This window comes from Gigantopelta aegis, chromosome 4, assembly GCF_016097555.1.
Source record: "Gigantopelta aegis isolate Gae_Host chromosome 4, Gae_host_genome, whole genome shotgun sequence".
Lineage (NCBI taxonomy): Eukaryota > Metazoa > Mollusca > Gastropoda > Neomphalida > Peltospiridae > Gigantopelta > Gigantopelta aegis.
This window is the reverse complement of record NC_054702.1, coordinates 74,271,926-74,291,156: the sequence shown is the minus strand read 5'-3', so window position 1 is coordinate 74,291,156 and position 19,231 is coordinate 74,271,926. Positions and strand designations below refer to the sequence as shown.

At 34.2% G+C, this 19,231-nt stretch overlaps 1 protein-coding gene across 6 annotated transcripts in view; it reads left to right on the top strand.

Moving 5' to 3' along the window:
- LOC121371082 (gamma-aminobutyric acid type B receptor subunit 1-like) overlaps positions 1–19,231 on the top strand; it is a 159,825-nt gene that overhangs the window by 102,720 nt on the left and 37,874 nt on the right. For 4 of the 6 annotated variants that reach the window (XM_041496717.1, XM_041496716.1, XM_041496715.1 and 1 more), the window contains 3 exons: positions 1,694–1,841; positions 6,936–7,053; positions 18,564–18,674. In XM_041496717.1, the coding sequence (XP_041352651.1) occupies positions 1,694–1,841; positions 6,936–7,053; positions 18,564–18,674 (377 nt within the window). The remainder of the gene's footprint in view (positions 1–1,693; positions 1,842–6,935; positions 7,054–18,563; positions 18,675–19,231) is intronic. The other 2 variants (XM_041496720.1, XM_041496718.1) reach the window with 1 other exon arrangement.

The following is a 19,231-nucleotide window of genomic DNA, read 5'->3' as shown; positions in this document are numbered from 1 at the left end:
TATATATATATATATATATATATATATATATATATATATATATATATATATATATATATATATATATATATATATATATAGTGCAACTTCTCTAAACGGGACATGCATGGGGCAAATGATTTGTCTGGTTCCAGAGGTGTTAAATTTTCAGGGGTTTGCATTGATACAAAACCTTTTGTTGTACTCTATCGTGTCGTATCATATTCACATTTGGCTTTATATATGTAATGAAGATGAATCCAACTGTTAATAACCCAATAAAGAACTTTTGAGTTAATATATTTTAACTTTTCCTTGTGTATATTAAAAACATCGAGTGATAGTTCAATATGGCTAAATTTAGTTGGAAGTTCCATTTTGGAAATCGATATGCCAATGAAACGCTACTACCATCTTTTCGACACCGAAAAGGCAACATTACTTTTGCCTACTCTATCTTTCGCTAAATAACGTTTTCAAAACAAAAATCAAATTGAAAGACAGTAGATTAAATTCATTGTTGCCGTGTCAGTTCTTGAAGTAAACTATAAACATGATTGTTCTTGATATCAAAGCTGTTAATTGATCTTTAATTGCTTAATTGTTATTTGCCAACCGTACCCAGTCATATGTAACGGTGATTACACATCTAATGGCTAACCTGAACATGCGTATATATCATTGCACCGGCTATATCAGGTAATCTGGCTGAAGACGGTCAAGTGACAATAAATGAAACAATTAGTGGCTCCATAGTGATTGACAACGGTCTGGTCGTCTGATTTTCATAGGTACAAATTTCACTAAATAAAGAGTTTTGGACTGAATTATTTGTCCGGTTTAGAGAAGTAAATTTTAGAGTGAAACGATGCGTAAATCACAGGACTTTAGAAAATGTCCGTATTTTAGATAATTCCGGTTTAGAGAGGGTCCGGTCTTGATGTGTTTCATATGTGCGCAGGTATATATTCCGTTCTTATAGCACATGCACGTATGGATGAAGAGTACATTGACCTTACACTGGGCTTTATCCCAAAATCCCTGCTATAATTATAGCCTGCCACCATATATATAGAGCTACTTCTGTGTTAAGTCACATTATTACACCCATGGATACTTTAGTTATATAGAATTCGTCTGTGTTTGCAATATTTAGCACAGTTTGCGTACAGTAGTTGACATAACATGAATACACAAATATTCTTGCACTATGCGACATTGGGTAAGTACAAAGGTGGCAGCTGCCAGTCCTGATTAGAAGAGGGAAGCAATCAGAAGGATTAGAAATTGTTAAAAAGCCTTCTATATTATAGATATAGAGAGGAAGAGACGTACGCTGGAGCTTGAACCTTTTATGCACGCCCTATACAGCTAGTGTTTCAGGCATGTCCATCCCAGGTCCGGTCTCTAGCATGGCCAGTGGCCTGATCTGGAATGCATACGTGTATTTGTTTATATGTTAAGTACATCTGTGAAACCATTGATTACAATAACAAAATCCCTGAAATGTGCAGTAACTTCATATTATTGCTGTTTCACTCAGGGAATTCACTAATTTATCCTTAAATATTTAGGGATTCAATGAAATCACTGAATTATCTGCTATTACAAAGCATTAGAGGTTGATAAGTGCCTCAATTATTTTTATACTGTTAATATTGTTGTTGTCGGGTTGGGGTTTTTAAAAACGTTTTCTTTATTATTAATATTACAGGAATAGTAACAAGAGATTCTATACAAATAGTTAAGACATCAGTCCAAGTGTCACAATCACTACATATCATCATGTGTGTGTTATCTGCCCTTGGAATACTCCTGGCCATACATTTTCTGGTTTTGAACATCAGACACCAAAATACAAGGTGAGGTTTGCTCAGTCGTAAGGTTAATTTTATAATAAAGTAAGGCTAAAACCTGTCAAAAAATGTTTCATTTCCAATAACGGCTATATTTTATATTATTGAACATGGTGCATTAAAATGCGTTTTGGTTAAAAGTAAAAACGACCATGGATGCATGTGGCTGAAATCTTCCACTTGGATCCCGAGTCCACTGCCTACTGCTGAATCCTGTCGTTGGTTAAAGATCAGGGCGGGTATGCATGAGGAATGGAAAATATAAACGCGATAGTGGCTAAATGTATTCGCTTTTTGGTATGCATAAACGTAAATAACGTAATAATGTAATACTAACAGTCATTACAATTGCATTCTATATTTAGGAAGAGGAGTAACTTAAAAATAAATAGTAGAAAAGCAGTGAGTAGTCTTGGCAAAAAAAAAGAAACAAAAGAAGAAAACAAGAAAAGATTAAAAATAAATAAACATTGGGGATCAGGATATAACAAACATGATACTGAATAATAGAAATGCAGACATAGAGGGAGATAAGTGGGATACATGAGGAACGCCAACCATGAGCTTTCGGGATGGAGAGTGGATACCAACTGCCCTAGTGCTGGAGTAAATCTTCAAATTCGGGGAAAATGAGCTGGCCTTTTCACCATATATTTTTATCATTCTACTCACAGTATTATTTGTAAACCATGTATGCTAAATATTCAAAATATTTCAGATTGCACGAAAGCTGAGGCAATAAAGGTTGTGTCCAAAATAAATAAACCTAAATTAAAGGCATATTGTCACAGACCACTGACCTATTTAATGGTCTAACAGAGTATTACCTGAACAAAAATAATTTGATTTGTCCCTAAATGCACTTTATTCAACCATCTTCATGACCACCATACTCCATTTATCAATGACATTTTGTAAAATTAATTGAATTATGGCCATGGTCCATTATTCGAAAATTAAAATTACCGAGAGGGATGACATGCATTTCACTCCATCATAGTTCAGTTAAGGTGATGCGATAGCTAGATTTGGTTTCCAACAATTAATGTAATTGTTATTTATTATCCATTTTTAGAGAAATAAGTGCCTTAAATCCGTGACAGTATGTCTTTAAGAATAACATGCCAACAACAAAATATTTCTCGTCAAATTCAATGGAATGTTAAACTGTATTTATATTAACAGAACTTGGAAATGCAATTCTGAATATGTACAACTATTTACCAGCTATTATTAACAATGCTGCATTAAAAATACCTTAGTGTGCCCAGAACGGACAACAAACCTGCTGTGCACAAATTAGTGAGATATAAAACACCGCACATAGCAGCAGACGTTTTCTTGGTTTTTGTATGTGGCGGTCAGAAAGGCATTAAAGGCTATTCCTGGCCTATCTAAGAGGTGCCAAACTGCTGACATATATTTGCTTGTATAGTGTCCTGCAGCGGAGAAGCTAGCTTGACTATAGTTCATATATAGGTAGGTCGTCGTCATGCAATGTTCTTCACACTTTTACGAAAGAATCATGTTTCTTTTCATTCATAGAGAGCATTCGATACAAAGATTATGTTTCTGCAAATGCAGTTTTTCTACCATTGGTTTACCAGCAGTCAGATGCCAAATGTGTTGTCTAATACCACAGAACAGAATAATGGTGGTAATCATGATGGTAGTGCATGGTGGTAATCATGATGTACTTCATATTGTTTGTCTGTGTATTTTTTTAACTCATTATTTTGGATACAACTAACTTTTTAAGACCATTAAATGCCATTTTGTATCTTCTGTCTGTATTTGGCTTGTGTCATAAGTAGGGTTAGTAAGTCTGCTATTTTTGGAATCAGCACCATGTTCGTTGCCCCCTGTCCTAACAAAAAAAAAATATACTGTTTGTACATATGCGTCCGCATCTCTCAATAAAACTCTTTAGGTTCAGCTTAGAGAAATAGTCTTAAAACACCCAGTGAAACACTTTGGGTTTTGTTAAAATTTGTTTTGTTTGATTTCATTTTTCATTGTTTTCAGTCAGCTCTGCGAAGATTTGATTTACATTACTATAACGCTTGTCAGTCAAACAAAATGCCTGTTAAATAACACTAACTTGTCTTGTTAACGACTAGTATTTACACTGTTAATACATAGGGACTTAATTCCATGTTACAAGTATATACTCTATTCTGTTAAAATACCATAGGAATAAATGGCATTTTGTGCATGATATATACAAAATATACTGAACAAAATAAGGGAACATTTGGTATTGCAGTCACTACGACTATTGGCATCCGAATGTCTATATAAAGTACAAAGATGTAATGTAGGACTGAATGACAGTAATGTGAAACTGAATAACCGTACCACAGTTAACTTCCTGACACTATGTATCAGTGTTTTGGTTGCAGTTACTCTCTCGGGTTAGTGTTGGTGTGATTCCTTATTTCTTTCCCTCAGTATATATTGACAAACAGGGCATTAAGTGAAGTACACAACAAACAAAAATATTCAAATTAATATTTATAATTTATTTGACTTCACAAATTGTGAAGAGTGAAGCAAGTGTAAATACTAAGTAAATACGCCAAGAGTAGATAACTTAAGATACATTTTTAAGTTGTTAATTAAATTGGGTGACATGTCGGAGGAAACATGTAATTAAAACGTATCTAAATATTGTTCATAAACAAAATTATTACTTAAAATGATTTTTTATTCTTTCTTTGATTTCAAGAAGAGTTCATGTATTTTTCATATTATTTTGTTAATTGGTCTTTATTTTATTAATTGTTTAATAATGGTGATAACTATTATAATTAAACAATATTGTTACATGTTGATACTTGTTTGTTTTGACTTTATTGAAAGATAAAAGTGATCGATTGTTATACTTTACATTTATCTAATTCTAATATATCGAATAGTGTTATTCCTTTCTGTTATAAGTCCGTAAGAACCAGTTACCTCGGAAACAGACAACACAGTGACGGAGCTATGCATGTCTCTAGAGAACACATACTTTGGTAAGCCTCATCAATGCCATTTATCGGCTCTCGGAATGTGTTGGTTTCACTGCATTTCTCGACCAAAGTACTTGGCACACACTTGTTAATTGGTGCATCAGGATTGTCCAAACTTCACTCATCGATGTTACATAATAGTGTTATCAGTAGTTCACAGCATACCAGTATAATGTGTTACAAGGAGGCTTAACAAAATACATTTTAAATATGTACAATATACAAGGGCTACAAAGAAACTTTATAATCTTGACTAGTTATAGAAGAATATACAAATTATATAGACACTGGTTTATTTGCCGTAAACCTAGTGATATTTGTAACCATGGCTAATGATGCCATAAGTGACTTTACTAGTTTATAACTGTCATCTTCACTAGCAGGATGGACAATTATGCTTATAATGTATATTGTTGTTGGTATGTTTTTTTATATTAATATTACTAATCGTCAACAAAAGACGGAAGCAATTTGATAGGGTTCTTTATTGAGGGTAGTCGATCATAAAAACCCTGTATAACAATAACAATAATGTTAAAATATATATAAATCACGATGATACATACATCCGCATAAAAAGATACTAAAGTTATACAAATATACTCTCAAGTTATACCAATATAGGCCTACGCTCTGCAGCATGTTTATATTAAAAAGAAAGAAAACACAATTAAATATACTAATTGAATAAGCGCCACTTCAAGCATATAATTAAATATTTATTAATTTAACATTAATAAATAACCCATATAGTAACATATTCTCAATGTATAAAACTAAACATTAATAAATAATCTAAACTAAGTTACATTCAAGTTATACAAATATACTCTCAAGTTATACCAATATACTCTGCAGCATGTTTATATATAAAAATAATAATACTCTTGATTAAATAGAGAAAACACAATTAGATATACTAATTGAATACGCGCTACTTCAAACATATAATTAAATATTTATTAATTTAACATTAATAAATAGCCCATATGGTAACATATTCTCAATGTATAAAACTAAACATTAATAAATAATCTAAACTAAGTTACATTCACAATATAATGAAAAATACACATTTACACAGTACACAATTAGCACGAGCAGTGAATATACTGCACGGGCCGTGACCTAAAGAAACAAACAATAGTCTACCTTTCGCTGTGGGTGTAAGGGCGACACAGAGATTGAAGGTTTTGATCAGTTAACTATAAAACAAATAAAGTACATGTAATACTAAAACATGGATCACAACTGTTACATAGCATACATAATAAATACAAATACAGCCATTTTCTATTTCTTACCGACATGCTAAATGAATGCTACTAGTTATTAATCATTAAACTACCACAAGGTTTATTATAATTATACTTTAATTATTACAACTATATACATCTTAGATATAACTACATGTGTAATCAAACTATTAAATAAGCCAGCATTACTTCTTTACTAAATAACGCTTATGTCTAATTCTTCACACGGATTTATATTAAATACTAACTATAATTTACAAAACTATAATTACTTCTTAATGATATTTGACTTTATGCATATTAGTATAAAGAAGTGTAAATAAGAAATGATAAAGAAAACTAACCTCAGGATTTCAAAGATGGCGAACTTTTTATAGTAGGGAAAACATGTTTTCTTGCCAGGTGAGATTTTAAAAAGAATAATTGGTCACCAGTTGGCTTAGCCAAATTAGCCAATTGCAGAGCCGTGGTCGATGTCACAGGTCAGTGGTCAACAGTCAAATACCGTCCCAAGCTACAGTTACTGATCCAAAGTATTAACCCACTGGTTAAAACTCAATGCATGTGTGTTTGTGTACAGTGCAGTGCAATAGCTTAAAATCACTAAAATACCACCTGGTTACATATATGTATGTATGTATGTATGTATGTATGTATGTATGTATGTATGTATGTATGTATGTATGTATGTATGTATATATATATATATATATGTATATGTATATATATATATATATATATAGATATAGATATATATATATATATATATATATATATATATATATATATATATATATATATATATTATTATTATTATTATTATTTTACAGGGTCGTTAAAATGTCATCACCCAACATCAACAATTTAATTCTGTTGGGCTGCGTTATACTGTACTCGTTTGTGTTTTTAAATGGACATGATGTCAGAGAAACGCCAGCATTATGTGAGGTACGGTAAAAACTGTTTGTGAAGTTAGATGTTTTAAGTTAAATGTGTGTGTGTGCATGACTGTTGCCTACTTACGATATACGGAGTTATTGGTAATGATTAGAGTTATCTTTTTTTGCTTTCCGGCCTTGGTGGTGTCGTGGTTGAGCCATCGGACTACAGACTGATAGGTACAGGGTTCGCAGCCCGGTACAGGCTCCAACCCAGAGCGAGTTCTTAAGGGCTCAATGTCCTAGATAGACAGCCTAGATAGTTGAGGTGTGTGCCCAGGACAGCGTTCTTGAACCTTAATTCGATATAAGCACAAAAATAAGTTGAAATGAAACGAAATGCTTTGTCTTTGGTTTTTAAAGGGGTACGGAGGAGGCGTTCTTCCTAAAAGTGTACTTTAACATAAACTTTTCAAAATGGTAAGTATACTAGAATATTAGTAATTTTATTAATCGGAAACATGTTTAAATTGGTTTACATGACCGGCCTCGGTGGCGTAGTGGTTAGGCCATCTGTCTGCAGGCTGGTAGGTACTGGGTTCGGATCCCAGTCGAGGCATGGGATTTTTAATCCAGATACCGACTCCAAACCCTGAGTGAGTGCTTAGTGAGTGTAAACCACTTAAACCGACCAGTGATCCATAACTGGTTCAACAAAGGCCATGGTTTGTGCTATCCTGCCTGTGGGAAAGCGCAAATAAAATATCCCTTGCTGCCTGTCATAAAAGAGTAGCCTATGTGGCGACAGCGGGTTTCATCTAAAAAAAATCTGTGTGGTCCTTAACCATATGTCTGACGCCATATAACCGTAAATAAAATGTGTTGAGTGCGTCGTTAAATAAAACACTTCTTTCTTTCTTTCTTTGGTTTACATGTATATAGTTTTTGGCAATTGACATATAGTTAAATTCTGAAGGGGAGGGGGCGGGAAATTTTATTAAACTTCTCTTGGGTCGTACATGGCCGTGAGTCGGACAACACTGAAGACCATCTAAAAAAATATTGGTGTATAATAATCCTTAAAATTGTTTTAATTTAAAAAACAAAACAATTTTAAATCACTAATGTTGCGATTCAAGAAAAGGCGTTTGGTGCCATCCAATTAAACATTCCCATATATAGGGTGTATACTAGCAAACCAAATCCCATAGACGACAATAGTAACATATGCGGCTAAAACTTCTACCTGCAACGTATCAACCGACATAAACGCCACGGATATAAATACTACCACCCCTTACACTTAAAGTGAATCAGAAAAAAATGGGGGTCAAGCTGCTTGTTTCTGAGATAACGGGTAGCGTCTATGACTACCCTAGTTTCGCACAAAATTCGAGTACTTTTTTTTACAGGTACCCCATACATGTTTCAAACACAAGGCTACTTGACACATTGGTACTAGATGAAATAAAATTGCACATTTATTTTACCCAGATGAAACTATTATTTTTTACAACCAACACACTCACATTTATAACCAATCACAGGACTTGTGGTGTTCACTTCTCTATCAAAAGTTGGGTGCACCTCGAACTTTGACCCAGCCGGAAGTTATTTGGTATAGTACTACCTATACTGATAACATACATTTTTCAAAAAGTGTCCAGCTATGTGTCTTTATGACAACCAGGATCTGGTGTATTCTGACATAAACTGACAACCTCACTGAAACTGTTGTTTCTACAGTGCAACCTAATATAATGTACACCTCAAAAAGCATATATATTGCATATAGTTTTGTACAAATGCAATATGTCATATTAAACAACAAAATGTTTTAAAATAAAACTCCTGAAGATATTTACTTTCAGTTGGGTGTGTGTACTCGGGTACATATGTAAAGACAACAAAGATAGTCAGAGTACCTCTACCCCTTTAAAGAATTCCATTAAAAACACATGCACTTGATTGACCCCCAGATTATGAAGACCTTAACAGGCACATCAAAGAAATATCAGTATTAAAAAAATACACTGTCTGAGGAAGGAAACACAAACATGACTGTATCTGTATGAAGTAATGACTTAATGTCCTGAACATTAGTGTTGGGAGGAAATCCTGTATGCTGGGTGTGGGTGTCTTCAAGTTACCAGGTGTGGGAATTTCAAATCCATCGGCCATGCTGATTTTCATAATGAACCATCAAAACTATTGGCAGCCACCAATATTCCAGACTATATTTTATTTATAGCCTACTGTAGTTGGAGGTTTTAATAGGTGTGATATCTGGAATAATCATGCAGCTTTAACACATTTATTTTTGATTAATTACTGAAAAAATCTATTTTTAAATGACAAAATTACCCGAACATCTATTTTCTTGCATTATTTTCTAATCCGGATGAATACAATATGTACATTAGATGTATTCCTACAATCTGTAATCCAGCATTTTATTTAGCTAGTAACATTAGTTAATACAGCTTTAACAATAAAATAAATTATCAACTTAATCCAAGGCAGATAATCAAATCTGAAAAAATTGGTTCTGAATCTAGTATAAACTCAAAATGCTTTTCATGAGAGCTAACTAAGTGATTATTAAGAAACAAAAATGATGTGGAGATCTAAGTATATGTTTAACAACCTTATTGTTATGTACAAATAAGAACAGAAGGCACAATAGTGACAACAAATTTAATTATGTTTTTGGTAAAGTTTTTCTTCAAATTTACTTTAAATTTTGCATAAAACTACAAATTTGTCTAAAATATAACTTAGCACCCTATAAATATGTCAAAATGACATAAAATTGCACATTTACAAATTTGAGTTTTCCAAATTTCATACATAAAAAATTAACAATGTTAATGGAAACTAAAGACATTAACCCACTATTGGCACATGCTATTTTTAATATAAAAATAAATTGCTATTAAAATCTTAGTTCAGGTTGCCTATATATAATACCATATTTAAGAGCAGTTGTATATGGCAAGTCAAATACCATGTAAAAAGAAATTATTGAAATCTTTACAGTATGAATTATAGGCCAAAACCAACTTTTCTTCAGTGCTAACTTTGATTCAAACTCCATTCAGAGCCATGTACAGAGATTATTGTCAAGGTCAAGGTCATTGTGAACTTGCATGATCGAGTGATGGCTAGTTAATCAAGCAGTATAGTTTAATTAAATAAAATGACAAAATCATAATATTTTTTATTATGCACTGAATATGTGCTATAGGGTGTATACTACCAAATCAAATCCCATAGACGACAATAGTAACATATGCGGCTAAAACTCCTACCTGCAACGTATCAACCGACATAAACGCCACGGATATAAATACTACCACCCCTTACACTTAAAGTGAATCAGAAAAAAATGGGGGTCAAGCTGCTCGTTTCTGAGATAACGGGTAGCGTCTATGACTACCCTAGTTTCGCACAAAATTCGAGTACTTTTTTTTACAGGTACCCCATACATGTTTCAAACACAAGGCTACTTGACACATTGGTACTAGATGAAATAAAATTGCACATTTATTTTACCCAGATGAAACTATTATTTTTTACAACCAACACACTCACATTTATAACCAATCACAGGACTTGTGGTGTTCACTTCTCTATCAAAAGTTGGGTGCACCTCGAACTTTGACCCAGCCGGAAGTTATTTGGTATAGTACTACCTATACTGATAACATACATTTTTCAAAAAGTGTCCAGCTATGTGTCTTTATGACAACCAGGATCTGGTGTATTCTGACATAAACTGACAACCTCACTGAAACTGTTGTTTCTACAGTGCAACCTAATATAATGTACACCTCAAAAAGCATATATATTGCATATAGTTTTGTACAAATGCAATATGTCATATTAAACAACAAAATGTTTTTAAAATAAAACTCCTGAAGATATTTACTTTCAGTTGGGTGTGTGTACTCGGGTACATATGTAAAGACAACAAAGATAGTCAGAGTACCTCTACCCCTTTAAAGAATTCCATTAAAACACATGCACTTGATTGACCCCCAGATTATGAAGACCTTAACAGGCACATCAAAGAAATATCAGTATTAAAAAAATACACTGTCTGAGGAAGGAAACACAAACATGACTGTATCTGTATGAAGTAATGACTTAATGTCCTGAACATTAGTGTTGGGAGGAAATCCTGTATGCTGGGTGTGGGTGTCTTCAAGTTACCAGGTGTGGGAATTTCAAATCCATCGGCCATGCTGATTTTCATAATGAACCATCAAAACTATTGGCAGCCACCAATATTCCAGACTATATTTTATTTATAGCCTACTGTAGTTGGAGGTTTTAATAGGTGTGATATCTGGAATAATCATGCAGCTTTAACACATTTATTTTTGATTAATTACTGAAAAAATCTATTTTTAAATGACAAAATTACCCGAACATCTATTTTCTTGCATTATTTTCTAATCCGGATGAATACAATATGTACATTAGATGTATTCCTACAATCTGTAATCCAGCATTTTATTTAGCTAGTAACATTAGTTAATACAGCTTTAACAATAAAATAAATTATCAACTTAATCCAAGGCAGATAATCAAATCTGAAAAAATTGGTTCTGAATCTAGTATAAACTCAAAATGCTTTTCATGAGAGCTAACTAAGTGATTATTAAGAAACAAAAATGATGTGGAGATCTAAGTATATGTTTAACAACCTTATTGTTATGTACAAATAAGAACAGAAGGCACAATAGTGACAACAAATTTAATTATGTTTTTGGTAAAGTTTTTCTTCAAATTTACTTTAAATTTTGCATAAAACTACAAATTTGTCTAAAATATAACTTAGCACCCTATAAATATGTCAAAATGACATAAAATTGCACATTTACAAATTTGAGTTTTCCAATTTCATACATAAAAAATTAACAATGTTAATGGAAACTAAAGACATTAACCCACTATTGGCACATGCTATTTTTAATATAAAAATAAATTGCTATTAAAATCTTAGTTCAGGTTGCCTATATATAATACCATATTTAAGAGCAGTTGTATATGGCAAGTCAAATACCATGTAAAAAGAAATTATTGAAATCTTTACAGTATGAATTATAGGCCAAAACCAACTTTTCTTCAGTGCTAACTTTGATTCAAACTCCATTCAGAGCCATGTACAGAGATTATTGTCAAGGTCAAGGTCATTGTGAACTTGCATGATCGAGTGATGGCTAGTTAATCAAGCAGTATAGTTTAATTAAATAAAATGACAAAATCATAATATTTTTTATTATGCACTGAATATGTGCTATAGGGTGTATACTACCAAATCAAATCCCATAGACGACAATAGTAACATATGCGGCTAAAACTCCTACCTGCAACGTATCAACCGACATAAACGCCACGGATATAAATACTACCACCCCTTACACTTAAAGTGAATCAGAAAAAAATGGGGGTCAAGCTGCTCGTTTCTGAGATAACGGGTAGCGTCTATGACTACCCTAGTTTCGCACAAAATTCGAGTACTTTTTTTTACAGGTACCCCATACATGTTTCAAACACAAGGCTACTTGACACATTGGTACTAGATGAAATAAAATTGCACATTTATTTTACCCAGATGAAACTATTATTTTTTACAACCAACACACTCACATTTATAACCAATCACAGGACTTGTGGTGTTCACTTCTCTATCAAAAGTTGGGTGCACCTCGAACTTTGACCCAGCCGGAAGTTATTTGGTATAGTACTACCTATAGTCTCTTACAAAAATGTTGGGTTTTTTTTTGTTGTTGTTGTTGTTGTTGTTGTTGGTTTTTTTTTGGGGGGGGGGTTGTTGGGGGGGGGGGGAGAGGTTGTAAATAATTTCATATTGTATAATTGTGTATTTTTCTGCAGAACTAGCAGTAATAGTGTATCATCCATTACTGGGGGGTGGGAAGTAGCTTGATGTGCCGTCAGTTTAGGATCGATCCCCGTCGGTTGCCCGTTCCAGCCAGTGCTCCACAACTGGTGTAACATAGGCCGTGGTATGTACTATGCTGTCTTTGGGATGGTGCAAACAAAAGATCCCTTGCTGCTAATCGAAAAGAGTAGCCCATGAAGTGGTGACAGCTGGTTTCCTTTCTCTATATCTGTGTGTTCCTTAACCATATGTCTGATCCCATATAACCGTAAATAAAATATGTTGAGTGTGTCGTTAAATAAACCATTTCCTTCCTTCATCCATTCCTTTGGACGCCTAATCAGCACTTACGAAAAACCACAAAGAACATTGTGGATACTGATCTACAAGGTTTATAAGTGCTTTAGTAAACACTAAAACAGGGATTTATCGGATTTCTTTACTACCTGAATAATACATGTTAAAAGTATGATACTTTACTAGGTAAAGCTACTATATTCCCCATCTTTTTTAAAGAGTATATATATATATATATATATATTTATATATATATGTTACAGTCAATCTGTGAAATCAGTCATTACGCGTAATGCCTAAAAAAATCAGTCACTTCGCGAAGTTCCTGAAAATCCCAGGCATTACACGAAATGACTGAAAATCATGACCAGACATTACACAGAATGGCTAAAGTGATTCACGTCTTATTACTGACACTTGTATACAGGCTTTTGGTCTTAAAAGTTGATAAGTTGAACAAACAAGGATAACTTTATTGATTGTATGATTTAAAATACTACTTAACATGAATTATTTATTATTATACAATAACTAAATTAAAGCATTGTATATTTGTTTACTAATAAATTAATGTTTATGTGGTTTAATAATAGTTAAACAAACAACAAAGAATCTGCTGTATTATTGATGTCTTTTCATCCCTGATTAGTTGTAATGGTTCGCTGGTTTATTGTCAAACCTAGCCTTGCTTTGTGTTTATAAGCAAATGGATTAAGACATGGCTACTTGCAGTGGCCTCTTCTAATCCTTGCAGTGGCCTCTTCTAATCCCCTAGTACAAATATGTGATTACAACGCCATATGACTTTCATCTTTATAAAACTAAACATGTTTGTGGGGTTTACTCATAAGTTCTTCTGTTGTAACCAGTGCATGATGTCAGAGTCCTATGAAGATAAATTTAAAACTGAGCTTTACAAAAAGTATGAAGTTTGTAGAAAAGTGTTAATTCCAAAAGATGCATATTTCACAATGCTAGAAGATCTGAAAACAGCAGCAGCTGATACTGGAACAAAGAGCAGACATGGATACTATCTGCTATCAAAGTAAGTGTATTTCAATACATTCAATGTGTTTATTCATTCATAAATTCTAATACTACAATATTTCTATTACTACAATATTTTTTTAATTAATTAAATTTCCTATCCTAATTAATATCCAGTCTCTCAATGCTGAGGTCGCTCATCACCTGCTTGATATATTCCTTCTCATTGGTGCCCCATCTATTCTCCAGAGCGACAATGGAAGTGAATTCACAGCAGAGGTTATCAGTGAACTGAAAATTGTGTGGCCCAGGCTGGTTATGGTCCATGGTAAACCTCGACACCCTCAAAGTCAGGGGTCTGTGGAAAGGGCAAATGGTGATATCAAGGATATGCTTGTTGCATGGATGGGAGATAATGACACAAATGATTGGTCAGTAGGCATAAAATTTGTTCAATTCCAAAAGAATTCGAGTTATCATTCAGGAATACAGAGATCGCCATATGCTGCCATGTTTGGATGTGAAGCCAAAGTTCGCTTAACATCGTCATCTTTGCCAACAGAAGTAGTTGTACGGATGCAAAGTGAGGATGATCTTATATCTGCCATATCCAATGTACCAATCGTCCTAGAACATACTGCTGCTGATATACACGAATCAGTACCAAGCACCAGTCAGGAACCAGCACCGAGCAGCAGTCATGAAGTCATGCCAAACACTAGTCAGGAACCAGATGAGTGGGACAGTAGACTTGACCCTGAAATGCCATTGCTCTCAGCCACAACTGATTTAGTTTTAGATTCAGCACCAGAGTATGGTGGTCCACCTTTGATGAGTCCTGCTCCAGTTACTGTCTCAGCTGATTTACTTAAGGCTCGTATAGACAGTATCTTAAATGAGAGAAATGGTGCGAGTTCCTCCCAGATGACTCAGGCTGAGCGTATGGTCAAGAGAAGTAAACTGGAGCTAACAAGTGGACAGGTGGGAGACAACGTAGCTGTACCTATCCCTCTTGTAGATAGGGGACGCGGTGACCCACGAAATATTCTCGGAATAATCATATAGACCGTGATGAGAACGATATGTACACAATTTGTGTGAAAGCAGGGATTCTAAAAGGGAAGTTTACACGCAATCAGTTTGATTTGTGCCCCCAGCGTTTACTTACTGATGCTGATGTAAACCAGACCAAGTCAGTGACCGTGCGCCATGAATCCAACTGTGGGGGACAGGGATATGTTAGGTGTAACTGCTGGTTCTAAGAGATGCGAGTCCAATCGATGCAAATGTTTCAAAAACAAAATTCAGTGTTCTAGCCGTTGTCATGGTAGCCTTGTGTGCAAAAACAAGTGAACTTTCTATACCAATATGTTACTTTCATAATTTGACACTGACTACTTGGTTAATATTCAACTTCATCTTCATCTATTTTACTACAACTTCTGAAATGATTTGATTTGAGTTTAAATAAAGTGTTACATTAAGACTTGTGTGGTGTGGTATTATTTTCAGTCATTTCCTTGTTTGTTCTTAAAATGTGATTTTATCAACTTTTAAGACCAAAAGCCTGTATACAAGTGTCAGTAATAACACGTGAATCACTTTAGTCATTCTGTGTAATGTCTGGTCATGATTTTCAGTCATTTCGTGTAATGCCTGGGATTTTCAGTCATTTCGCGTATTGCCTGGTGGTCACAGGAACTTCGCGAAGTGACTGATTTTTTTAGGCATTACGCGATTGACTGTAATATATATATATATATATATATATATATATATATATATATATATATATATATATATATATATATATATATATATCCAAATCCAACAATAACTGCCAAGATATAGAGTTGAAAATGGGCAGAATTTTGAAAATAGCAATTAGTAAAAAAAAGTTAATGGAATTAAAAAAAAAAAAAAAAAAAATTAACAAGCCAAAAATAAAAAGAATTGACTGCTCTGCTCGGTCGAATATTTATATAATTTGGAGCATTTTAGTACAGTCCAAAAATAAATAAGAGAAAGAAGAGAGGGTCGGACTATTTAATAATATTAAAAAACAGAAAGTAATTTCGACATAAAATTTGAACGAAGGTCTAAAAGTTTAAAATCCGATGTATATGTCGACGTGAGTGGCTCCGTTAAGGCCGTTTGTGTTCACAGCTTATAGGGACGAGATGGGTTGCATCTCGTGAAGAAAACCCCTAGATTGACAGTCATTAGACGTTGAAGGATCCCTAAGTCGAGCACACGAAAGCACCTGCAGTGTGCACAAGCGAAACAAACACGTCTTACCGCTCCAGACTGGAAATGCATAGTTTAGATGAACTCGAATGTAAGAGATACACAGTCGAAGATAAACATGATCCAATAGTTATATAATATTATCTACAACTAGCTAGGAGCCAGAAGCTGGAGGTTGGGGACGCTCAGTTGGTTATATATAATTATATAGTACAATGCAATCTAATTAAAATTAGCTCGACTGGTTAATTACTATTACCTGTGGATCTAACAGCACCCCGTAGGAGCTCATGTCCAGTTGACCTTCGACCAATCAAAACCTATCATGCCAGTGATTTGAAAACAATTTGAAAACATTAATTCCCAGTCTGGAGCTCGACGCGGTAAGACGTGTTTGTTTCGCTTGTGCACACTGCACGTGCTTTCGCGGCTCGACTTGGGGATCCTTCTCTTCGTTGTTTTTGTCAGTGAAGTTTTCTACTGGGATGTATGCGGCCATTGGAACTGATTGAACGCTGGAACGCTTCTCGTTTCGACAGTCTGCACCACCAGGTTGGATTCTTTTTTAGCGAGATTCCTTGCCTCCACGTCATTTCTCCGTCTGACTATGTTGACTTGTTTTTTTCGTGACTCGTATGACGGCCATTCTGCAGAACGCCACGGTTGTTCGCGTTTAGTCTCTACATGTCCGAGCCTGTCCTAGCAGCACTGGAAGATTGACCACCCCACTCTAAGAAGAAATAGGAAGTGGGGTCGGCCCCTACTACTCTTTTCTAGACTTTACTTTATTTTATTGTGATACCATCTCGTATCCTCCGGAGTCGGGCCCGTCCGCACCACTATACGAACCTATGACGACTGGACTATACCTTAGTCTGATTCTCTCTCTCGTTCAGACGGATCCAGCTTCTCAAGATCTGTATTTCAGCACAGCACTACACCTTCAACGTCTACTGACTGTCAATCTAGGGCTTTTCTTGACCGGATGCAACCCATCTCGTTCCTACAAGCTGTGCACCCTAACGGCCTTAACGAGGTTACTCACGTGGACATATAGATCGGACTTTCGTTCAAAAGTTTATGTCGAAATTACTTTCTTTTTTTAATATTATTAAATAGTCCGATCCTCTCTTCTTTCTCTTATTAATTTTTGGACTGTCCTTCTAAAATGCTCCAAATTATATAAATATTAAGACCGAGCAGTCAATTATTTTTATTTTTGACTTCTAACTCTTTCTTTTTTAAATTCTATTACCTTTTTTACTAATTGCTATTTTAAAAATTCTGCCCATTTTCAACTCTACACTCTAGTGGTATATGAGCATGTAAAAATTATTCGCACTCGCACTTGAAAACATTCTGAATTATGTCGCGGGTATACGAAGTGATTCGGGTGAATTACGAAATATGCCGGAAACTAATTTCAATATAAAATTTTACTGTTCAACTTTCGAAAAAAAAAAACCCGTGATGGTATAGCCATAAAATATATTTATACTAGTATACAATCCAGAGTTTATTACTGCACTCTCCTCCCCCCTCCCCCCCCCTTTTTAATGTTGAAATAGACCAACAAGTTCGCCTATTGCATAAATAGTCTCGCCCGATATTTTTAGAATTTGTATGCACCCGAATAACTCTATAAAAGGCGAAGTATGGTTGGTCAATATTTAAATTATTATTCATAGATGAAGTGTCACCTGGACATGGGAGTTCATGCAATGCTGTTTGATCAACTGACAGACCAGTAGAGCTAATAATTTTAATCAGACTGTAGTACAATGTTACCACCACTGCCTGAAATATTTTGCAACATTGTGTACATCGCGCCGAAGCTTCGAAAATATTGATAACTAAATGTTTAATGCAATTTACGTTGGAGGTACGGATTTGTTTGATTGTGACGAGATATTTAAAAGTATAGTTTCATGTCAATATGCATTTTGTATATTAATGTAGTATTTGCATACATAAATAAAAAATAATGGTATATGCCTCAAAATATGAGGTATATGCCACGGACATATCCACTGCATTATATTAACATGATACTGTATGTGCACGTACGTGTGTTTGTGTGAAATCTATAAGTGTTTTCCCCTCTTCTTTTTTTTTTTGCCTTTTTTTATCTTTTTTAGGTGAAAGGGTTTGTGTTGATAGTAGGTTTCTCTTTGGTGTTTGGTTCATTGTTTGCAAAGACTTGGCGTGTATATGTCATCTTCCTGGCTAGTAAGAAGTTGCAAAGACGGGTAATGTTAAAGCCTCAATATTGGGAATAATTAAAATGTTAAGATCTTAATTAGAATATGGCATTTTCTCCACTTTTTTTTTTTGGGGGGGGGGGGGGGGGCGGGGTATCTACATGTAACAACATTAAAGGCGCAAACCCTAGGTTTAACCCGTGAAAATGGACATTAAGTTTAGTTAATCTATAAACCTGCAACACATTTGGATAAAGTTATAGCAGAGATAACAAAATTATTTGATGTTTAAACAAAGAAATACCGCCATGAAATAACTATAGCTTGTCTCGATAACCTTTACTTCTCAGACAAATGTGCCTTTTTAGTGTATTGCAAAATTTGGATGACCACAACCACTGCAGGTGTACTCAAATTAATATTCTAAACAATGAAATATAAGTACTTCTAATTTAAAATATGTCGTAGTGTTTAACAACTAGGGTCTGTTGCTTTATGTTTGTAGTAAATGATGACAAACAGCTGTTGTGTTCACGATAATGACACTTTATTAAACCCTAAAACAATCAGAACAATAAATTAAAATACAATAAGAATACAATACA